This window comes from Volvox carteri (assembly GCF_000143455.1).
Source record: "Volvox carteri f. nagariensis unplaced genomic scaffold VOLCAscaffold_65, whole genome shotgun sequence".
Classification (NCBI taxonomy): domain Eukaryota; kingdom Viridiplantae; phylum Chlorophyta; class Chlorophyceae; order Chlamydomonadales; family Volvocaceae; genus Volvox; species Volvox carteri.
The window spans coordinates 528,284-552,469 of NW_003307608.1; the positions used below are offsets into that span (position 1 = coordinate 528,284).

Consider the following 24,186-nt stretch of genomic DNA (forward strand, 5'->3'; position numbering starts at 1 on the left):
ATGGCTGCAGAGCATTGTGTTATAATGTTCTTGAGGCTGCCGTACGTACGAGCGATACGAGCTAGGATGTTTTTAAAAAAAATCCAATAAAATAGTAATATCACGAACTAGGAATAGTTTGAATTTCGCCAATCTTGTCCTGACAATTAGAGAGGACAGGAAAAGAGATTAGAGCAGATGGTCACAGGCACGGCTAATTATACGCCTGTAAGTCAAGTCCAGATGAGACGGGATGGACAGCGCTGGTTTCCAAGTCAGCGGCTGGGACATGCGATATTATGCACTACAGCTCGTACTGCTAATACCACGGCCCAGCAACAATACGGGGGCTCCAAAGGATCGCACTATTAATATCTCAAAAAATGTACTTTAGGCTTGCTTTTCGCATCTGCACAATCCTGTAGCTAGGCGCTGCCTAGTCCTGGTTCGGCGGAGTCATGAAGCTTGAGGCCAGCAGGGACGCCAGCTGCAAACCTTGAAAACTCATTAGCAAGGAATTGCTGGTCGTGAAAGGCGTACCACTGTATATGGACTTTCCAACGTTTCGTAGTGCTCGCACGCTATTTTACAGCAGATTACCCTGCCAAAGTTATAGATTGTACAGTAGAATGTGCGGCCTGTCACGGTACCGCCTCCTAATAACAGTCATTGCTTTTGTTCACAGCCTTGCACTTACCCGGGCGCAGCCTGCAGAATGCCTTGAGCCCTACCGACAGATAATTGAAGAGTACAAAGCATTTCACAACGCCAACAAGTTATCCCCAGATGCCCAATATTTGGTCCACATCTGCTGGGGAGGGTCATGTGCGGGAACAGGTATGCAGGCGAGCGATCAGGTGACAAGGTTAGCCTGGCAACTCTTGGCAATCCTGCTTACAACGCCATGGCAAAGTTCTGCATCGCTCGGTTATTGAATCATTTTACAGGTATCCGCTGCTGGCGGATGAACACATGAGCATGGCCATGCGATCATTAAGGAGGCTTGGAAAGGATATCCTGTTGTTTCCCTGGTTTTCAGGTGACCGCATCCGGGGCGCATTGTGGCTTCTGCGAGTCGCAATTACGTACAAGAAAATTCTGTTGGTGGACTGGACGAAGCCAGCACCTCTTACCGACTTCTTGGTCCCCAACGAAATCGACTGGACGTTTTCGGGCTTGGACGAAATGTTATTTCGTAACGGCAGTAGTACTCTGAGTAAGTTAGATAAAATAATTGACAAGTACGTAGTGTACACGTCTCCCTGGGATGGGTGCAACCAGTAGGGGGACAGCACTTGGCAGCCCAGTACTGGGGCAGCACTTGGCAGCCCAGTACTGGGACAGCACTTGGCAGCCCAGTACTGGGACAGCACTTGGCAGCCCAGTACTGGGACAGCACTTGGCAGCCCAGTACTGGGACAGCACTTGGCAGCCCAGTACTGGGACAGCACTTGGCAGCCCAGTACTGGGACAGCACTTGGCAGCCCAGTACTGGGACAGCACTTGGCAGCCCAGTACTGGGACAGCACTTGGCAGCCCAGTACTGGGACAGCACTTGGCAGCCCAGTACAGGGACAGCACTTGGCAGCCCAGTACTGGGACAGCACTTGGCAGCCCAGTACTGGGACAGCACTTGGCAGCCCAGTACTGGGACAGCACTTGGCAGCCCAGTACTGGGACAGCACTTGGCAGCCCAGTACAGGGACAGCACTTGGCAGCCCAGTACTGGGACAGCACTTGGCAGCCCAGTACTGGGACAGCACTTGGCAGCCCAGTACTGGGACAGCACTTGGCAGCCCAGTACAGGGACAGCACTTGGCAGCCCAGTACTGGGACAGCACTTGGCAGCCCAGTACTGGGACAGCACTTGGCAGCCCAGTACTGGGACAGCACTTGGCAGCCCAGTACTGGGACAGCACTTGGCAGCCCAGTACTGGGACAGCACTTGGCAGCCCAGTACTGGGACAGCACTTGGCAGCCCAGTACTGGGACAGCACTTGGCAGCCCAGTACTGGGACAGCACTTGGCAGCCCAGTACAGGGACAGCCCCTTTGCGTGGGTTACTACATACCTTCCATACTAATATACTGTTGCTCCTAAAACCCCGAAGTATAAAGCTGGAACTTCCTTTCAACCCAAAGATCTAAGTCTTCTAACCTAAGTCTACTTAAATCTCTAATGACATCTAAAAAGGAGGGTCTAAGTTGACCTAAGTCTGCGTATATACCGCATGGATGGGCTATGATGGGTTCAATGTTCCAAGTATTCAGTATTCCTGCGAGCGAGGTTGCGCGAGCAGTGAGCAGCACTCTCCTTGAACACCGGCCAAAGTGGCACCATCACGGCGACATGAACTACGAAGTGCGGGGCAGCGGCACTGCAGCCAGCGACGAACATGGGCCCACAATGGGCCGCCCATTGCACTGCTATCTGCGCACCGCGGAATCGCAAGCTGATCATAATACGGCGCAGGGTAGCGAGAAGACCCAGAGAGGCAGCCGGGATGTCACGGCGTCCCCCACATTCGGAGAGCTGTATGCATGACATGTCCATTGCAGCAAGCAGCACTGTAAACGGTGACACGTACGGGTTGTTCACCGTTGTACGGCATGTCGTAGAATGGTAGTCGACGTGGTAGCACTAGCGGTGTACGACCTGTTACACGGAAATGGCGGGTAACAATCGCGACGAATGAGGTGCAAGGAATGATAATGCTTACTGCGCCACGACTGGCGCGTTTTTATATCACGACTTTAGAAAAGCGCCGATCGGCGGATGCAGATCACGTGGTGTGCCCGCCAGGATACTACACGCCAGGATACTACACGCCAGGATACTGCCCGCCAGGATACTACACGCCTGTTCTCACGAATGTCTGTCTGCTTTTCCATGCATGTGTACGGACAGGCACCGATGATTTCAACGATGCTGTGTACCGACAAGTGCCGACTGCCTTGGAAAAATTTCTTTCGACAAAGGTTCGTCATCACTGGTATCACTGCTCACCAATCACTTTTGCAGATTATTGATCCGTATATCCGTCATGGGTTGTACGTGTACGGTGGATCATTCGGGGTAACTTAAGTTCGTTGCGCGCCAAATGCTGTAATACTTCTCGGAATCCATGAATTACAAACCATGGCGCGCATGCACGCCATGTATGAATGAATGCGTGTTATTACGTTGCTGGACAAAGCTAGCAAGGCAATTTACCGGGCATGTGTGCTTTGTTTTAAACGGGCTGTCTATTGGCTTGTACCTCCACACCATCATATCCATATCCACAGGATTTGCCTGCTACCATTAGACCGGTAAAAACGACTCCGTACGAATATCTGTACGGACGTCGGTATGTTCGTTTGCTACACTGATATTACGTCGTACGGTTCACGTTGCAAGGGTTCTTGATCGCGCCAGTGGCCCGCAGCCAAACCTTTTGCCGGAATCTCTCCATCACTTGGGAGCCTCTCAGGGGGTATACAACGGCCTCACCTAGGCAGCGCCCACGCGTTGATGGACAGCACCCAGCTTGATTGACGGCCTGCAGCCTGTTTGAATCACGTGCAACCGGAACCCCTGCATGTCCCTTTCCCAGGTTTATACCACCAACAGCAACCAGCACTTCGATACCAGAGATATGGTAGGGTGGGACAGGGCTAGCACTACGTGTTCAGGCTAGGGCATGTGTACGATGGCATGACTGGGGACGTGTATTCAGAGGTTCGGGTGCATAAAATTTGAAAGCCAGATAGATTGGCATGGCGGAGAAAGCTTACGGAATGGCCCGCCCCCATGTGACATGGCGCGAACGGCAGCAGGCGTACAGAACGCAGAGAATGCACTTTGTAATGTCCGCCGCTTTTGTAAAGAAGATCCGCCGTCTACGGAAAGCTTCCTGCTTCAATGGGCGAAGTAGGCGCGTGATTCTTTCCATGGCAACCATACAGACGGTCCCGTTAAATGTTGAATTGTTTACCACAGCAGCTTCCATTCGCCATACTAATTTGTAAATCCGGAGAGCTAACGATAACCGAGGATTTACCCCCGTTTAGGTGGGGGTTCAACCCGTGGACCGGCTGTATGAGGACGGCTCTTGCTTTTTCAAGTTCCTGTTTAAGCCACATCCGCTGATTGCGGCGCGCGGCGATGCGCACCTGCAACAGCTCTATGGCTCCGAATCCGTTGATTACGTTGCTTGGCACTGGTAAGGTGACGGTGGTGAGGATAGTTGTAAGGCAAAGGCGTCGAGCCAAAAAGGAGCTAGCTGCGATAGCGAAGAGCTGGAATTTGGCAATGAGCTGTGATAACCGGGGCCCGTGGGGCGGCAAACATCCAGGACAGCGTCAAAAAACGGGCCGCTGTCAGGGTGGTGCAGGGCGGGGTACTTCACTGCATGGTGTCGGACAGCGAATGCAGCGGGCGTGCCAACTACCTACGCACACACTGTGACAGGCGGCATTTCGACGCGGACGGCATGTCGGAGAAGGGCATCATGGCATCGGAGCTGAGCAGGGTGTTGAGCTGTGCGGAGGGGATGGCACGTAAAGTGGATGTGGATTTAGACCAGCGGCCCATGCTACTCGTCACGGATTTCAACGGTAAGTGATAAGGGCCCCCACCTATCCGTGACCATGACGTCTCAATGTACGACCCAGCAACCGACAGTTGCTTTCGGTTGCTGCCTTGATGTCTCTTCGTCCGCATCCTCATCCTCTTGCTTCGCCTCCTGGACATAGTCTGGTTGCGGTCCCGAATGGTGTAGGTTGCAGTTTTAGTGGGAGCAGCGACTCAGTGGCTTCTTGTACGATCAGCGATAATATAATTTTTTTAGGCTACTAATAGGGAGCCTAATTTAGCTACCCGGTAATAACGGCCCCAGGCGAGGCCCCCAATCCCCTGGCATCGCCCTGTCCATCCTAGCGTTTCATGGGTTCCTTTACGATTTAAGAAGCCCAGAGAAGTATATATATTAATTATCACTATGAGAATTCTTTTCCCTCCAAACAGGCGCCGTTGATCCTGGCACGGCACGCTATATTGCTCTCTTGGCACCTTTTTGTGTAGCCCTTCTTAGCCGACGTCTGCGGCACCCAGCAAGCATTTAACTTCATAGTCCTGCCCTCATTCCACGTGCATGTGCACAACGCGTCGAAAATTAATCCACGCAATTAACACACATTGTCGAGTTCCTTGACGGCGCCATGAAGCAAACCTAGACTCTCTATCCCCATGCCCCCCTTTCATGTTCCTTCGTCTGCTGGCTGGCCGGCTGGCCGGTCCTTATTTATGAAAAACAGTCTTTCGTCAGATGGTCGCGAATCGGGAGCTCCGCCGCCTCATCACGCCCAACATTGTCGCGCGGCACATCGACCTGGGCCAGCATGCCCACGATGAGTTGGTGGACATCTTTGTGGACCTGTACCTGCTGTCACGTGCGCGCTGCCTGCTGACCAGTCGCTCAGGGTTCAGCAATATGGCCGTTTGGATGGGCGGGGCCAGATTACTGACATGCCATCAGGATATGACATGCTTTTAAATCCTCCATCCCACTGCAGGGGTTGCAACGGTATCTAACGGTATTCTAACAGGTCGAGACAACATCTGACAAGCTTATTTAGGCCCCCCTTGCGGCTTGTTGAGAAGAGGCCCATCGACGAGTCGCTCGGTAGGGATGCTAAGCTTCGTGTTTTTAGGGAAGGTGGTTGTTCAAAGGCAGGCAATTTGCTTGTCACGCTGGTAATATGCGTATCGGGAGATGGCGAGTGAAATATGCATATGAGGTTTTAGCGTTCCCTGAAACGATGGTGAGTTATGGCGCCGTGACGGCGTTGGTTTTGCTGTCTTGGGCTCTCTAGATCCTAAGCAGCGAGCGAGAAGGTGTAAAAGCGCGGCAGGTGTGCTGGCAGATTAGGTGATAAAAAAAGGAGGGCGAGGAGTTTGTTGCCCTGCCTGCCTCGGCAATATATTCATAAATTATTATTATTAAGGATATAAAAAACTTCTCTGGGATTTGGAATACATGAATAATAATGAGTGCAGGTAGGGTTTGGGATATGCCGTTAGTAAGGGCGATGAGTTCATAAGCTAATGCTGATCATTACGATGTGGGTCTGTTCGGGTGCATGGAAGAAATCTAGAACGAAAAATCCAGCACGTAGCCACGTCGTCGCTTCGCCTGTGTCGTCTTTCTGCTGCATCCTCATCTCGCTGCACTAGTAATACTGTTTGCGGCAGGGACGTCAGGACGTGAAATTAGATGGTGCATATGTATATGCGTGATGCATATATGCATGATAGGCGATAGTGCTGCGTAGTATACGCGCAGGGCGGGTTGTATGTATCAGCAGCCCATCATCGTGATGCATGCGGATCGTGATGCCTATCCGCCGATCTTGTTTACCACAGTTGGGGCTTATACGTTCATTCACATGGAGCGAGCTAGACCTAGAGGAGAGACCTAAAGGACAGCATATATGCATAACGTTTTTTGTGGAGTTCAATTCCACACGATGAAGATGTAACCGTGCTCGTACCATATCATACATCTTGCTGTTGGTGCTAATATATAACATGCAGCTCGTTGGATTTTGGCATATGCTCTTCAAGTTGCTTGGCGATGGGGACCGTGTCACAGCGTGTCTGAGATGCAGATTGATCTATTAAGCCAGTGCTGTTGCCGTCGCTCGACTGGTACGGCCGTGGTTGCTGCTGGTACGGCGGGAGGATTTTGCCGTACATGCATGCGTGGTTCCTTGTATGCACACTAAGTTACGTGTGCGTTGTGGCTTGGGGCCAGCTGGCCTTAGGGTAGGGAAGTCTCTGGCCGAGGGGCGAGCGGAGGCGCTGTATCTTTGCGCAACAGTGCGTGTGCGGAAGGCGAGCTTTAAAAACCGGTTGAGAATGCCGGCTATCATGTAACACTTAAACTGAAACTCCTTTTTTGGTTATTCCAGGATGCCCTAGTTGCCCACTGCGCGCACCAGACCTCCATGCCCACCGCAACCATCTCGCCCACCGCGCGCCCACGCAAATACAGCGAGCTGAATTTGCCCAGAACAAGGAGTGTCTTTTGGTGAACATATCCCTTTCTTAGACGTAGCGGGGTTCTCCATGTTACCCTGTAAAGCAGACGTTAAAGCAGACTTACTGTAACAGAGCTGTAGATTAAGCACGATAATTGTTTCAATACCTAACACGATCTGATCCACCTTACTGGCGTTCTTCCAAGGTCTACCATAAAATATGTATTTTATGACATGCTTCTGCCTGCCTGAACGAGTCGGTTCGCGACGAGCAGTTTTCTGGACCAGCCTGGACATTGCTGTAACCGTCCCACCTCGACGGCAATGACTGCTGTGGCCTCAGCTCAACCCCATAAGCAATAATTTTAATTACACACAAAAACAATTCCTTCTATGGGCCTGCCGATTTTTGCGGATGCAACTCCGCATTTATGCGGAACTTGCATTAACTTGCACGTACTTGCATAACATGCTGCCCTAAATTTTTAAAAACTTGGCCGCGGGTGCAGGCCAATTCGCAAGTTCACGTGTAAAGCATATCCGAACATGCAACCGACAGCTCGACCTCACCGCCCAACGAAGCCCACTACTCCTAGATTCCTCTTATCGCTGTTTTATCATTTCTGCATGCCTGACGTTTTCTTGTTTTAGAACCTTTAATTGCATGCCTGTGTCTGCGTCTGCGGCCGAATTGGCAGGTGGTCGGCCATGCATGTTAGGTTTCCACAGCCAGTAGAGGGCCAACTGGCGACAATATCGTCTGCGCCGTGAAGCCGTGTACAGGATCATTACATTTGGCAGGACCGGCGCCTGCTTTGAGATCTTCAAGACGGGCTACCAGGGGATTGCACACACATCGATAAACAGACAAAACGCACAGCAGTACATCGAGGGGGACGTGTGCACGCTTTCTGCTAGAGGGAAGCAGCTTCTTCAAGTGTGTGCTTCGTCGTGTAATCCCTCCATCCCCATCTAGTGTTTGGAACTAACCTTTCCCCTATCTGACATCATAACCTCTCGTCCTCAGACACCTCCTCCTCTGCTACTGTATACTCCGCCTCCATGCAATACGCAACACGCAGAACGCCGTTGCTTCCCTCCCTATCCATGCATCCGCCCGCCTCGTAATCCAGACTACCGTGCATGTAGTACCTTCGCTGTTTCGGCCGCTGCGATGCTGTTTCAGCCACGTGCCGCATGCGCGCCGCAAGGACTTCCGCCGGTTTCAGGACCCCTTTCTTACACCGACACCGACACCCCCACACCGAGACAAGTAGGAATCGGTGTGTCGCCTGACGGTTGTTCATGCCCCGGACCCATCTCCTCCTGCGGACTAATGATAAGAGAGCGGCTTGTCCCCACCCCCTAGGCCTTATAGCCCGACAGCTCAACCCCCATGCTCCTGCATCCCCTTCACCCCTACCTCCCTCCCTCTCTTCTCTTTTCCACCCAACTCTAAACGCCATCTGACACCCAGGTCTCCCAATTAACTAATCCACTTCATCCTCCGTGCTAGTGAAACCGCTGCTGCTGCTGCCACCACCCTCATCGCTGTCCTCATCCAGCATGAGCTCACGGACCAAACGGGAAGACGGATTGGCGGGAGGTGGCGCCGCCGCCGCCACCACACCTGCACGCTCCGCGTGAGCTGGCAGCTGTGGCAGCGGCGCTGCGGCCGCGCCAGAGGCGGCGGCGCCGCCGCCGCCACCAAAGAACCTCTGCTCCACCAGCGTCCGCAGAACATCCATCGCTCCAGGCATGTCTGACAGGAACTCCAGCACGGGCTCCGGGAAGCCGGCATCCGGTGTCCAACCCGCGGCTACCAGGTTCTCCAGCAGTGTACGGCAGGCTGCCTCGGCGCGGGGCTCCACAGGCGCGGTCGCTGCACCCGCCTCCGCGGCGGCAGCACCCGCCATGCCTTGGTGGCGCTCTGCCAGGGCTCGCTCCCACAGGGCTGCGTGGTCAAAGTGCAGTTGTTGGGGTGCAGGCTCGCCGCTGTAGAGACCCATGGAGGCGAAGGTAGTGTAGCGAAGCCGATGGCCGTAGACGAGGAGCTCCTGTTGGGGTTCGGGGGGTGAGGAAGGACCAAAAGGGGATGTGGGGGCTGGGGGAGAGGGCGGCGGCGTTTTCTTCGTGCGCGTGTGTGTGGGGGGGCCAGGGCGGGGGGGGAGGGTCAAGGGGGGAATCGACGAGCCACGTGAACGAGTGAAGTTGATGCCAAGGATAAACTGATACGCCAGAAGTAAAGGATAAGTCATAACTAACCAGTCGGGGCGTGTGAAGAAAGAGTCTTAGCGATGATGTTAGTAGTCATGATGATAGCGGAAAACTACCTACCTAGCCGCCAGCACTAAAATAAAAAACAGAAAGAAAGCAGGAACAACCGTCCGTAGTGTTCTAAAGGTAAGTGTTAAGGCGGTGAGTGGTAAAGGCCATTTAAGGGACCGTGGGGAGTGACAGAGTCAGGTTCATGGAAGAGAAGGGACTTAAGGTATCGGTTTGCCAAGGACAGGAGGTCCTCTAAGTCGCGTTTTGCGAACTTAAAAGCCATGAAGGATGCGTTTGGCGGGAAGGGAGACTGTGGAACTGTAGGACTGCTGCAGAACTTTATGTTCATGCCATGCAAGGAAAAGAGGATAGCGGTGCAAGGGGCCAGGGATATCCCCATGGGGATATCTCGCAGCCTTGTTGCACGTGACGTGGGCCAAAACGAATGAAAGTTGCGGACAGAAGGGCAGAGAGAGGAGAAGGTAACATGGACCTGAAGTGGACCGTGAAGTAGGCAGTTTGGGATAGCCGTCGTCCTACTGGGAGTACCTGGCTGCGAGGGTTAGGGCCTTCACAGTTTTCAGAGGTTAAGGTAGGGTGGGTGGCGCCAGGCTTTGGTGGGGAAATGCGCACGAACAAACAAAAGACGTTAGCAAAGAGGAAAAGCCGTGATGGATGAGGTCTTCCAGGACACCGATGGGGAGGTGATGGGGAAGATTAGCATACAAGCGGTTGAAGTCGCGAGCTTGAGCAGGGTAAAATATGGGATGTAGGGGACTGGGGGCAGCAGCAGCAGCAGTAGCGAGCCTGGCGCTGTGAGAGGGCCCAGCAGCAGTAGAGGGGGCGCAGCAGGGACAGCGGGCAGGCGCTGGGGCGCGGGAAGGACCGGCGCCTGGGGCGGCAAGGGGGGAATGCGCGTGAAAGAACGGAAGTATTATAGGCTGGAGCAAGTTGCATAAACGGTCCACAGAGGCGCCCTGCTATTGGGGTGGGTCTCAGTGAAAGCCGGGGAGGCCATGGAGGGCATGGAGGCGCGGTTGGAAGGAGCACTAAAGAGCGAAAGGTAGGAGTGTCGAAGGAAAACCGGTACGGGTGTCGACTGGGAGACAGCATAGTCCAGGGTAAAAGGGAAGGCTGGGCGAGGGGATAATGTAGCTAGCACGAAGGGACATGGAGGATGACAGCCCAGAATTCAACTTCCAGAATTAGGCACACCGACGACAATCACCTGAACACTTGGGAGGTATTGATTGTCCGGTGGGACTAGTTCCCCCACGTCATCCAAGACTGCTCGCATGGACACGGCGATGGACCCGAGCGCGTTGAGGCCCTGCGCCATAACTCGCTCTCGCTTCGCCACCACGGTTGCGATGTCCCTGTGCTCATCTGTCCTAACGACATGCTGTTCGTTGCTATGATTATGATTGCTGCTGCTTAGTCGCGAAAGCAGCTCTTCATGTTCTCGTAGCAGCTGCGTCAGGGCAAGAACGCTTGGGTGCTGACAGCCGGAAGGCTGAGGTGCTGAGGCTGCCTGAGGCTCATCCGCAAGCACGGCTTGAAATTTAGAGCACGCAGATGTCACATTCGTTGCAAGGGCGAGTAGCGACCGCTCGCTCATGTTAACCAGGATAATACCAGGCTGCCAAGACGGCTTACAGACTTATTGCCATTGCACTTAGAGTATATAATACTACGCGCTTGGCACGCAAAGGACGCTGCGATGTCCGTTTATGCAAAGACTTGAATGGCATGCACGCCGTTCTTGACAGGTGAACTGTCCAGTAAAGGATCAAATGTAATCTAAATATGCCTGCAAAGCTATAGCATGGGGAATTTGCTTATCAGTACCAGAAGATGCCGCCAAGATGTAAACCAGAGAGTGCTTGCAGCACCGCTGCTTCTTTGTCACAAAGACCGAAAATTACAGTCCTTTGTTATTAGGAGCTATCTTAAGAGGTGTTTAAGTGACTTTTCCATGCACGAAACGGGGGTGCGGGGACCCGCAACTTTCGGAGTACCGTACCACCAACCACCAGCACTAACGACCCCTTTCGGCGGTCCAGCGCGCGTCCAGCCTTGTAAGCCACCCTCAAAAGAAAGGAAACAATTTTCTGTTGCATAACAAATATGACACTGCCGTCACTGCAGGTGGCGGCACTGTCCAACCTTCGCATCAGGTCAGCCGCAGCCGCCTACCAGGAAACGACACTTCAAAGTGTATGGAACGGTACGACAGTACAGCCATGTCGTGTCTGCTGCAGCAGAACTGTATGACAAAGTATGGTGGTACAGCAATGTTGCGCTACGATTCCAGGCTCTCATGCGCTTCTGCTGAAACTCCCCCTGAACTGGACAACCCTGAATGACCAGCACTTTGCATCTGGCGCTCTTTTGGGGTCATCTACGTAGAGGAAACGACAGGAAGCGGAACAGAGGGGACGGGGCATGGAATTTATTCGTAGCTTGCCTAATGCACCCTGCACACAAACTTTGACTGAATACCCATATCCTAATTTCATTTAATAAAGCCTTTATTAAAATATTATCGCAAAAAGCACCGAAGGCTGTTGGTTGAAATCCTTGCTGGCCGAGCACGCTCGAGCATGAAACCGCACGCGAACAGCTCTTTAGCGTCTGGGCCGTACCGGATAGCTACCGGGCTGACTGGGCGGAGGGGGAGGAACCTTTGCAGCATGGAGACATGGTGCCCGCAATTTATTACAACGCGGGCGACGCGTGCGTTGCTGTTGGAAAGAGCGTTCTGTGAGACGCGCAGGCATCTTGCTCATGACCATAGCAGCCCACCCTGCCGAGTCCCGACCTACCTATCGGGGACCTGTAGCGACAGTACACGGGGACACGCGGCTTACGGAGCTGCTGGACAATGCCTCTCTACATCTCAAACCGACGTGGATGGGGCATGCTGCTGTCCCGGAGGAAGTTATCCACTCTGTACGGCATTGTTACGGCATTATGACTTAGTAGACACCTGTACGGCATTTCACTATGTCGGGCAAGTACCGATGCCGTAAGGGCCCTTCCTTCATATTGCGTATAAATACATGCCTTGCAGTATCGGCGATTTCTTATCGTGAAGGTGCATGTGACGAATGTTAGTTGTGCTGCAAGATTGGGCTCAACATAGTAACTGCAACTAACCTTCGCTTGCGAAGCTGTCCGGAACGCATAAACCTCTATCGCACGACTATAAATAATTTGAATTTAACCACCTATTATCGCTTCTACGACTAGGTAGAGCGTCTGTTCACTGTAGGAACATGGCCATGCTACCGGAAGTCATCGCCATCCTGGCGCTGTTGGCCTGCCAAGCTCAGTCACATTTATTGCAAACGGAATCTGTGCGTCGCAACCTTATTGTGGAGGTAGGCTCGCAGTTACGTCCGTTTGCGTTTGGGAATAGTGTAGCCATAAGGTAACGGCCTTTCTGCCTGCTGCTGTAGGTTGGAGACGCCGCAAATCAGTATTCCACCGGTAGGATGTAAAAGCCTTAGCAAAAGCGTTTCATCGCAATGTTTTGCTAACACGCAAATTGGCTTCGGTTGGCTTTCGGTACTCGCAGCGAAACCATGTTCAGGAAACGAGACGAGCTTTATGGGCTGCTTTCTTGCCTCGTCCAACGCTGTAAGCTCTCGGGTTATGCGTCTCACCTGGCCGTGGTGATACTAATTAAGGTGGTGGACATGTCTGTGCCTCGACAGAGAGCGCTTCTGCAGCATGCCCACTCCAAATCCAACAACGTCTACCAACCTTTTTCAGACCTATTGATCAAGCGTTTCAGTATTCTTTAACACCTATGGCATATTTAACCGTTCCTCGGGGCAAATGCTTCTTCCAGTTCCAAGGCCATGCTTCAGAACTCGCCAAAAAAAACAAAAATAATGAACTACAAACGTCATTCATTGGGCTACCGAAAGCCTAAGCCATTGCACCCAAGTAATGCATGTAGTCAATGGCAGCATCCATACCACGCCTTTGATATCGCAACTGATAAGTACAAATCACATTTCGTCAAGCTTACGCCTGTGCCCTATGTGACTGCTCGTTGCCGCAGAAAGACTATCCATGGGGCTCGCCCGAGGTGCGTCGCGCGTGTGCGTGCGTGTGCGCAAGGAAATGGGACGGGATGGGTTGGGCCCGGCGGCAATGCCTGCCGGGCGAGGCTCCCTGAAGAGATTGAGGCTCGTACACGTGTCCCATAATGCAGCCTCAAGTAAGGAACAGTGTTACCACCGGAAGAGAGAAGTCCGTTCGGATTTGGGCTTGACGACCCTGACTGGCTAAAATAGAGATCTCAACCTCACGGCTACAAGTTAACCCTCCGTACCTTTTATATTTAAGTAATCTACAAAAGAAGGTAAGCTTAAGTTGGCATTAAAAAATGGACAAAGCTATGTCGCCAGGACAGAAAGGAGACTGCCGTAACTGCCCGACACTGCCCGACAGAACCTCTTCGTAAAAAAAACTATGCCCAATCTGTCTACGTTTCTCAGCCAAATAATTCCCGCGCAGAAAATTGTTGACATCGCATCCTGTTCCTATGTTATAGAATATAAAAGATTGTGGCAAAAGGTACAATCTCATATGAAATAGGATGGCCAATGGGCCGTTCTAGAAGCCCGCCATCACTCACCACCCAAATCACACCCCTGCTGCGTGTGAGGACTATGCCACCGCATTGGTTTCTTGGCCGCAAAAGCATTTGGCAACTTACGCGAGTTCCATTACATAAGCCCTATTGTGGGCAAAATCGTGTGCACTTTGGGCATGTTGATGACCACCCGTTAGTTCCTAATGCGTGGTGTTGGAATTTGCCATTGTGGGGAAACCCTGTTCTTCCAGAAAAAAAATTGAATGTCCAGTTAGATAACATCCGCCCGGGACTAGAATTTCGTCATCAAGCCCTCCTGGGCTGTAAAGCATTGCATACGTTGGGAGATGTTCTTTGCGCGCGAGAGGCCTTGGATGGAGTTATGAATGCAACGGACCAAGCAGGCCTAGCAATACGCAAGGCTTGGCATCAAATAGTGGATAAATACCTCCAACCGCAAACCCCACTAGCTAAATCCCTGTGCACCTATCGTAAATGGCAGGAATGTATGGATGCTATTGCCGCTCTTCTAGATGATATTCCAGCGAATTGGAGACAGGCGGCTAGTCTTTTGTTGCCGCTGAGTGTAGAATCTAGGGAAGCGATGGTGCCCCCTATTGAGTCGGTTACTCAAACCCTAGTGTCGAGGCTTGGTTGGAGATGGGGTGTAGGGCCTCCAATCCGATTCCAACAATTATCCGTTAAAATAGCGACTAATATGCAACTTTCACCTTTTTCGATGGCTCGCCGTGTGGCCCATACCCTTTTCATCAAAGAGGCGACGGGTTCTTCTGAGATATTGGATGAAGCTATTTTTCTTTTGCAACGGACATTCCATCGTTTATGGTTTCATTTACGGTGGGAAAATGAACAAAAAGAGATTTGGTGGCGTCTTGCGGTTGATGGGGTGCTATGTTAGGAAATTCCCATCTTAGGATGTCGCGCCCAACGATATGTGGTTGTGGAGGTTATCCAATAGGTTCAGTGGGAGGTGTATCCCCTCGCTATCATCATTTCTGGGCCTGTCCGGTGGCACAGGCAATAGCAGACCAACTTACTCTTTCAATAGGATTGCCAGTCTCAAGGGAGCAACTTTGGCTTATCCAAGCCCCACAATCAGTGCAACAATGTGTTTGGGAAATTGTGGCTCTTGCTGCGGTGTCAGCCATGGAGCATGGGAGACGTTATATGGCTGCAAACATGAAAACCAACCCGGCACTGTTACCTGGTCCTTCCCTTACGGAAGAAGCAATTTGTCGAGTTATTGTTGATTTTTGGGGCCGCATTCAGGGTTTCGCAGCTTTAGGAATTCCACGAAAAGGTTGGGAATCCGTTGGCGCACATCACCCCTTTTTGAGGATTATATCTGGCAAATTGATTTGTTCGCGAGAGCGGTTACCGATGAGAGGTTAATTATCTGAGATGATAATCTTTTGGTATATTAGTCTCTACTGCAGTGCACGGCCAGCTGGCCCGATGGCTCTACTCTTCGGGAGTCTGGAGCCCACTGTAACAACCACACACACACTTTGGGCGTTTGGGTGTGAAAAAAAAAGAGTTCTAACGCACCTGCAAAAATTCAATCTAACGCAAATCTCACGGCAGATGCTTGTCGTACTGAACCCCACGTCAGTAATAAATCGGGTACAGGACTACTAGTCGCATCCGCTTTTTGGAGCGAAGCTGTTCGAAGCGAGTCTACCAGTCCGACCTCTTTTAACTTCTTACCATGTCGTCGTGCAGTCCGCATTGGCGCTCATGAGGAATATCATTAAGGAGTTAAGGGGTTGTTTAGACCGAAGTGGAGAGTCATGATTACTCTATGACATAAAACATTGGCAAGTCCCTTTGTACAGTGTGCTTATCTGCCGTACATCATATTTTGCCTTCCACCATTTTGCTATACCATCCCAATTCAGATCCGCTACCCGGCGGATGGCTCCCCATGGGGCGTCCATCTTACGGGCCCTTATCCGGACGGTACGACCTACCTAGTGTCATGGTAAGAGAATTGCCAGAGGGAATATAATTGAAAAACTCTTTTTAGGGTTTGTCCAAGGATGAAAAAATTTGGAACCCTAAGAATTGTGTGTGCAAGAAAGAAAACCCTGAGATATAACAGCGGGTAGGGGAAGTTGGAAGGTTTGATATGGAAGTCCAGGGAAGCTTGACCTGACGGTCAACGGTCAAAGGTCCCTGCAGATTCTAGCCTTAGGTGTTTGAGCTTCTCCCCAGGCAAGGGGCGGATAGACGTGAAGCGAACGCCAGGGGGAAGGGGCACTTGGGGTTTCTCTGTCCTCCCTGATTGTGATTCTTGTTGTATGTTGTATTCTGTTTGTCCCGCGCATGCATTCGTTGCCTCGTGTGGTAGGAACCTGCCGTACATGAGCCCCAGCCCCGGCCCCAAGCCCTCCCCGACTTTGCCTCTGTCCTTCCGTCCGTCCGTCCGTATATCTGTCCATCCTCATCAGGCTCACTGGTGCACCCACCATCGGCCGCAACCCCGCGCAGCCCAACACCAGCAGCCTCATAACACACGCCGCAGTGACCCCCGCACAAGGTAACCATCACCGAGTCCATCCTCGTTCGTCCTTGGCGGATGTTTGCGGTGTCGACAACACTGAAAAATGATAACAATGATATCATTGGCCTACTTCTATGACCGCACATCCGCCTGTGACCCCACATATCAATACCATCACCTCAATACCATCACCTCAATATCATCACCTCAATGACACACTGGTAGCCCTGTCATTGGCTTAGTCCCCCCCCATCCCGGCTGACCCAGCGAGTGAGCCACACCTCCACCTCCACACGTGTCAGCAAAATTGAGATGTACAAATCATATTTATGTCGGTGCAGCTGAATTACAGCCGAGCTACAGATGTCCGCACCAGCGTATGCGCATTACTCGCTGCTACACGGCACGAATCATCTTTTGAGCCGGCGGGTTTCCCTGGCCGGGTGTGCGGTGTTATACCACGACCTCAGAAAAGTACCGGTCGGCGGATGCAGATCCCGTGGTGATATACCATACAGAATACTGCGTGCGGCTGTACGAGCAGAGCCCGCAGTTGTGTCTCCCGGCCGCTTTAAGCTGTCCTAGGCTGTGCTGTGTTGCGCGCTATGCTCCGCTGTGCTATGCTGTGCTATGCCTTACCACGTCTGCCGCATGTATCCGACTTGCCCGCATGTATGTATGTATGTATGTACATAAATCTGCAGGTGGCACAGAAACTAGATTCGCGGGCTCAATCATAACGTACTTACGCCTGTACAGCGATACCACGTTGGCCAATTACTCGTAAGTTACGTCCCGGCATGGCGGCAGGGACTGACGAGTAGGGGGCTGGCGCGCGCGTGTGTGTATAGGTGATGGTGTCGGGGTGGGAGGTGCTGATACCCATGCATGGATGTCCTAGCTTAGAGTTGCGAGCATGACGGTTCAAATTGTACGGCATGTCCCTTTATTTTTATTCTTAACTAAAGGATGGGTTCTCTCACCCTCGGTCGTTGCCCGCCGGGACTATAGGTACCTCTCGCCGTACATCCACCACGTCATTCTTGCCAACCTGGCACCCAGTACGACGTATAACTACAAAGTAAGCTGCCGCAATGGCAGCCTGGCCGGCAACTACAGCTTCAAAACGCTACCGTAAGTAGTGCAGTAGTGGTGGTGTAGTGTAGTAGCTGGTAGACAGTACGGCACGCATGTCAACTACAAATACCCCTGATCTGCACCTCGAGAGGCCTTTTCAGCGGCCAGCTACTGCAAGTAGAATAATTCGCGATTTATTGCTTGCTCTCATGGTTTCTTGCACGGCATGCCGCCGTAAGCGTGTCGTACAATGGATCTCTAGACATGCATGACTGCTGCTTAACCATCTTGACTGTCTATCTGCTTCGTTTGTACGTCATGCTCGTCTGCTTCGATTGATGACAACCACATTAACCGAATCGGTTACTATTGAAACCGCAGCAAGAAGACGGCCGGCGACGGATCCTCGCCGTACCCACTACGGATTGGCATTATCGGTGATGTGGGTCAGACGCGCAACAGCACTGCGACTCGAGATCAAGTCGTTTCTAACAACCCCCAGGTAGTTATCCACGTTGGCGACAACTCCTACGCGGACAACTACCATGCCTCCAACCCCGACTTAAACAAGGCTGGGGGCACCAACCAACAGTGAGTAGTTATTGCAGGGTTTAGGAGCAGCAGGGGTTCTGGTTTAGCTGGCTTCGTTCACGCACGCAGCAGCTCCCCTGCAGCAGCTCCCATGCCCGTTAACATACATCCATACCCACGCACATCTAACTAACTACATACATACGTGCATGCATAACGCAAAGTTTACGTGTATATATGCCGGACTATCGACCCACACACGCATACACGAGGGGCAGATGTATTACATGGAATCCGTGTGCAGATGTGCACATGCATGCGCAGATAGACCCGCGCACACACGCACTCATGCACCCAGAGAATGTAATTCATCCATATGTGCGCCCAAGTGTTGCTGGTTGGCTCGCTCGTTCGCCATGATCATCCTCTTGCGGCTGATCCTTCTTCACACCTACAGGCGCTGGGATTCATTTAACGTACTCTGGGAGCCGCTGTTCAGTAAGGTCCCCGTCCTCAATATACCTGGAAATCACGAGATAGGTGCGTTGTCGACTGATAAATGTCATTGTTGACCACATAGTATTTTTTAGGTGGGTTACGAGTTTGCTAAATTGTTAAACCTCGTTCATAAATTTCGTTCGTACGTACTTATTACGTACGGAATACTGATGCGTAAAGGGTAGCTAGGCTGGTGGCAGCTGCTGCCGCTGGTCAAAGAGCTACTGGGGGAAATTACTGAGGAATAATAATGGAGCAATATGTATATGCACGGGAGCGCACGCACACGCACGGCGTCTATCTGTCTACCTATCTATCCCTGCCGGGATATTTCAATATATGTTCGATATGCGCGTATGTCATACATAATATGACATATACATACGTGTCATCGCACGTCGGACTATTTCTATGAAAAAAATAGTGTCGGCTTATTACACCGATACTGTAATAATTCTTTCATGTCTGAACTCTCTGCAATATGCAACCAGACGCAACCAGACGCATTTTGCTCTTGTTTATAAGTACGGCGGCGTATATGTGCGTGTGCGTGCGTGATCGCAGAGTCGACGGGCATCAAGTCGACAATCTCCCTCACCACCACCTCTTGGAGCTTCCCCTCCAATTATCCCTTCCAGGCGTACGCCGCCCGCTTCCCAGTTCCCGGCTCCACTCCCGCCTCCTTTGGCAACATCACCGCCAACATGTTCCATTCCACGGTACTGGGGGGTGTCGCGACGCTCATCTCCATCAACAACTACATCGCATTCCAACCGGGTAGTCCTCAGTACAAGTGGGCCCTATCCGAGTTTAAGAAAGTGAACCGCACCCAGACGCCGTGGTTGTTCGTACAGGTACGAAAGTACAGAATAAACGCCATCCGTGAGGCAACACCTTTAACCATCCAGCTTAGCTACGTTGGTGGTATTGTTGGTTCGCTGTCTACTAGTATTATTGTATTGACTGGCTGGTTGGGCAGTTGGGTATGGTTATTTTTCTTGCTGGATTCATGATCCAAGGGCATCCTGTTGGCGCGCGTCGCCTATGCATGTAAAAGAAAAAACGTATCACTTAAAGATGAAATCTTATTGGTAGGTTTTACTTGTAATATCTTTGCTTCATTAAGAGCTCTCATTTCAGCTTGCATATATGTGCACACGTGTACGAGGGTCGATGGATGATATTGTTGTTTGTGCTTTTCGCCAAACCTCCCCGGCAGGGAGTTGCCTATTTATTGACGCCTTAGATTGATTGTTTCCCTATTTGCATTAAGCCGTGCATTCCGGTACAAGTTTTTCGCGGCGCCCTCGGCCCGCTTGCCTACTGGTACTGGTCTCATACCAGTACCAGTACCAGTACCAGTACCAGTACCACCACGCGCTGCATGCATCTCCCCTCGCTACCCCTCTCAAGGGCCCCGCCGACCACTGCACCGCACTGCCTCTCCATCATCTCCGCCTGATTCCCCCACTGACTGACTGGTTCATTAATATTGCTGTCTCATCCGCATCCCATCACCTCCTATGCTGCACATGATGTCGTACGATTGTACGCAGTTCCACACGTCAGCCTACCACACGTACACCAACCATTACAAGTCCATGGAGTGCTTCCTGTCCATTTGGGAGCCTATCTTCTATCAGTGAGTATTGGAAGGGGGCTTCGCCTACATTCCACCATCAAACGCAGCTGCGCCGTGAAGATTGCCATGGCAGGACATGGCAGGACATGCCGCAAAGCAGCAAACAGCCCTCTGCGCGTTCGTGTGATTTGCTACACCACACAGTAATCGCCTCCACCAGTCTATCTGGAGATCTAAGATCTACGCGGTGGGGATATTCAATCCCTGGTTGTCCCAGGGTAGTATCCTGGAGGGCGAGATCATCACGGGAGCTGCATCCGCCGATCGGTGGTACTTTTCTGAAGTCGTGGTATAATAGCTGGCCAGCCTCTACCCAGACGACGTCACCCAGTTCTGGCTTCTTTGGGCTTCCCCTTTCGTCACCCTTTTTGATGAAAACACGTTGGGGAAAACAAAGTGGATGCTTTCCCCTTCTGGGAACAAATTGGTCTGTTCCCTTTAAAGGGAAAAAGAAACCGTCTACGATAACAACCTAACGGCCCAAGGCCACAACGTACTGTTGCAGTGCACCTAGCTTTTCATACCCTTAGTCATCCCCATAGGGTTGTCACATGTTTTTTTAATTGCAGATTTCGTTTTGCTGTCGATACCTCAATACGTACGGCACGCCATGTACGGCAAGCCAGCAGATATTCCACAAGAGATACCTCAACATGTATTCATACGTATGGCAACAAAATGGATTGAAAGTACGACAACTTAGGGACACATGCGTGCGGCAAATCCTTTTCTAATGTATGTATTTGCAGGTACGGCGTTGACCTTGTTTTTAACGGTCACGTGCACGCATACGAACGTACCCACCCGGTTTACAAATATCAGAAGAATACATGCGGCCCAATCTACGTCACTGTGGGTGACGGTGGCAATTTGGAAGGTCTGTACCGCGACTTTGTCGACGACATCAGCTCGAGCGCCGGCAAGCCACGTTGTGAGGTAGGCGAGTGATCGTGTGCACCTGTCACTATACCTGTTCCGTAGTAGTGCATGAACACTGCTTCTAACCGCATCACACCGGCTAGTTCGTAAATTAAGCAATAATATATAATGTTGGAAATGGCAGCCATCTATGTATCTCTTAGCAGTATGTGTAGTCCCAAGCCAGGATTGCAGTCAAAACAGGTTCGTACACATCCTACTGCTTTTGCTGCTACTGGTGCTGCTGCTACTACTTCTGCAACTGCTACTGCTGCTGCTGCCACTGATTTAAAACATTGCGAAATTGCTGCTATTGCTGCTGCTTGTTGTATTCTGGGCATATCACTGGGCATCTGCATCCGCCGATCGCGGTACTATTCTGTAGCAGTTGTAGTCGTGGTGCAACACTGCTACTGCTGCTACTGCTCTCGCAGTTGTTCACGGCTTCCGGGCTCTCGCCAGCTGCGCTCTATTACCAGAACCCCGGCGGGTGGAGCTCCTCGGGGCCCAGGCCGTCTAACTGCCCGACAATGAGTTTCCAACCAGCAACCGGTCTGGAGGGCGGCCCTCCGCTGATGCTGCTCAACACAACCGCGGGGCAGCCGCTCCTGGGGTTTTGCCAGAGCAGCCAGCCACTTTGGTCGGCGTGGCGCGACCCCAGGTATGTTTGTATGTATGTTGGCTGGTATACGTAGCTAGCAATCTTTTGGGCTAGCTAGCTACCAAATGATTGCCAGGAATATAAACCAACGGAAATTTAGTCCGTTTGTTGCAGTTTCCAAGATGTATATTAATTGAGCGTACATGCACACACGTACACGCCGGCATGTGCAAGGCTGAGTGCCGTTGAAAAGGGAGCTCAACGTGCTGTGCTTGCTGCCTTTGTCTGTCTGTCTGTGTTCCTGTCTACCGCCTGTGTACTAGGTGCCGTACCTCTATGCGGGGCGTTACACACATGGCAATCATTTCGGTTTTATTTGTTCCCTTATCACATCCGCTTAGCTGTAAGCCTCCCTGGTGTTGTAGTATTGCGACTTCAGAAAAGTACTGCCGATCGGCAGATCCAGATCCCGTGATATGCCCTACGTAATACAACACCTGGACATGAGATATACATACTAGGCAGGCGGCTGGCAGAGGTTAAGGCCTGACTTCTGCTCCCAGTCGACCCGGGTTCAAATCCGCCTGCCGGCTCCTCGGGTGTTTGAGGAGTGATGTAATGGGAGGTGGCCCCCCATCCTATGGACGGTGTAGGACGTGATAATATCAACTTGCGAGCTGACCAGGAACTAAGTTGATGCGCCGTTGATCCGCTAGATTTGGTTGGATGCTGGTGGTGAGTTGCCGAACCCAACGAATACATTCTGAAGTCGGATGGGGTGACGGATTAGGGTGCCCCTCTAGCAGGGGAGAGCAGGGACTGCCCCGGGAAAGGGGGCCGCTGGCGAAGTTAACCACCCTGTAACAACATACATACATGCGCACTGATGAACCTGATGAAGCGCACCCATTTATCCTCCCACGGCTATGGTAGCTTGCTTCATTTAGCGACCGGCAGTTCGGAGTTCTGCGTTCCCCACACTCGTGCGTTCAACCCCTCGCAAAAATCCAAATAAACGTTTTGCTTCTTTATCCCCCACCCACCCACCCCCCGCCAGCTTCGGCCATGCCATCCTAGACCTGATTTCGGACACCACGGCGAGGTTCCGGTGGTACAAGAACCTGGTAGGATTGAAGGTGCGTGCGGACATGAGAATGTATCCCCCCCAGGGGGGGATTCATTATTAATTAGGGGAGCGAGGAACGACACATTTTCTACGGTACACAAGTACACATGCACACTTGTGCATATATAGGTACACTGCAGCAGTGTGTGCATGCATGCACTTGCAGTGCTCGCGGGTGCTCTATATATACACTGACTGTGGGACGCATACCAGTAGCGGCATTCTCACGCTTGGATGGCAAGGCAGAAGTCCTTAAGTACGCTTTGTGGGGCCTGCTGAGGCGGCATCGCAGGGTGCAGAACATGCCATTCAGCCATTCATCAGCCATCGGCATTCAGTGACAATTCGGTGATTTCCTCTTGACAACGGCTAGGGACACAAAGCAGAGCAGCGCGCACTGAAAATTTTGAGCGGAAGGGGTTGCCAACATACTGCCCAACCAACATACTGCTTAGCCAACATACTGCCCAACCAACATACTGCCCAGCCAACGCAATGCCCAACAGCCTTTGCACGTGTCCCACTGATTGGAGCCGCACGTATGATGTATCAGGTATGTCTGTATGTCCGGTGTACGGCACTCCCCTCAGGTCGCCGTCGACGATGTCGTACTCGAGCGCAAGGACGCGTGCGTGAACCGCCGCCGCCGTCAAAGCCGCCGAGCCCGGAGAATTCTTGCATAGCCTAGAGGAGTAACAGATCAAATTAACATCCTTCGTTAGAAGCTGATGATAATAATATTTTCCCCGCATGTACATGCTATAATAAGCAAAGTGGCGACGTCGCGAAGTACTTGGCCAGCTGGCTATCTGCCATGCAACTTCTGTTGTGCATGTACTGTAATGAGTAGAGTAAGGACGAGATACGAATAAAGGGAAGCGGAAACAATTATACGAGTTTACTGGCTAGTTGGTTCTTGACAACCAAATGTCCGCCTAGACGGAACTAACCAAAGTAAGGATATACTCTTGTTGGAGTACGATGTACGATAGTACGGCAGGAGTTGTTCCGCCTATGCGTTACAAGTAATAGTAATAAGAATATGTTAGTCATTACCGTATTTAACGGAATGCTCATAACATTCTCCCCCTCTTAAAGTCTGTTCGTCCTCGACAGACCCGCTTCAATTCCGCCGCCACGGATAACCGTGTAAGAGCAGAGCAGTAAGCGCCTCACTGACGGGATTGCTGCGAAGAAGAGCGAGAAGAAGGAGTGTCCAGGCAGGTGGTCGAATCACGCGGCCAGAACGAGTAGTACGCACCTCAGGAATAGGAGTTTGCGCAGGAGTAGGAATTGGAGGCACGACAGGAGTAGTCTCAAGGGGAGGAGACTCAGGAAGAACATTATCCGGAGTGTTTTGGGACGAAGGGCCAGGAATAGGATTTGTCGCG

The 24,186-nt window shown here is 51.7% G+C and overlaps 3 protein-coding genes across 3 annotated transcripts; 2 read left to right on the top strand and 1 right to left on the bottom strand.

The window, feature by feature from the left end:
• VOLCADRAFT_97869 (uncharacterized protein) lies at nt 1–5,584 on the top strand (the record flags this gene model as incomplete). The annotated part of the gene is made up of 8 exons (XM_002956762.1): nt 1–41; nt 927–1,195; nt 2,887–2,957; nt 3,575–3,619; nt 4,032–4,183; nt 4,432–4,577; nt 5,277–5,411; nt 5,535–5,584. The coding sequence occupies 8 exons, from the start codon at nt 1–3 to the stop codon at nt 5,582–5,584; spliced, it is 909 nt and encodes a 302-aa protein (XP_002956808.1).
• Nucleotides 5,585–8,491: 2,907 nt separating this feature from the next.
• VOLCADRAFT_97870 (uncharacterized protein) lies at nt 8,492–10,887 on the bottom strand (the record flags this gene model as incomplete). Its single annotated transcript, XM_002956808.1, has 2 exons — nt 8,492–9,058; nt 10,498–10,887. 2 exons carry the CDS (start codon nt 10,885–10,887, stop codon nt 8,492–8,494), a joined length of 957 nt encoding a protein of 318 aa, XP_002956854.1.
• A 1,642-nt stretch (nt 10,888–12,529) lies between these two features.
• On the top strand, nt 12,530–23,981 carry VOLCADRAFT_77270 (uncharacterized protein). The gene is made up of 16 exons (XM_002956763.1): nt 12,530–12,652; nt 12,731–12,761; nt 12,850–12,911; nt 13,342–13,368; nt 15,798–15,880; nt 16,350–16,438; nt 17,107–17,185; nt 17,414–17,536; nt 17,861–18,070; nt 18,468–18,550; nt 19,073–19,362; nt 20,065–20,150; nt 20,900–21,086; nt 21,503–21,729; nt 22,727–22,805; nt 23,386–23,981. The coding sequence occupies exons 1-16, from the start codon at nt 12,548–12,550 to the stop codon at nt 23,476–23,478; spliced, it is 1,854 nt and encodes a 617-aa protein (XP_002956809.1). The 5' UTR covers nt 12,530–12,547; the 3' UTR covers nt 23,479–23,981.
• The last annotated feature ends 205 nt before the right edge of the window (nt 23,982–24,186 follow it).

Coding starts and splice junctions, on each gene's coding strand:
- VOLCADRAFT_77270 (XM_002956763.1), top strand. CDS start 12,548: ATGGCCATGCTACCGGAAGTCATCGCCATCCTGGCGCTGTTGGCCTGC. Junction 13,369..15,797: donor ATCCATGGGGCTCGCCCGAG/GTGCGTCGCGCG, acceptor ATCCCAATTCAG/ATCCGCTACCCGGCGGATGG. Junction 21,087..21,502: donor CCGGCAAGCCACGTTGTGAG/GTAGGCGAGTGA, acceptor CTGCTCTCGCAG/TTGTTCACGGCTTCCGGGCT.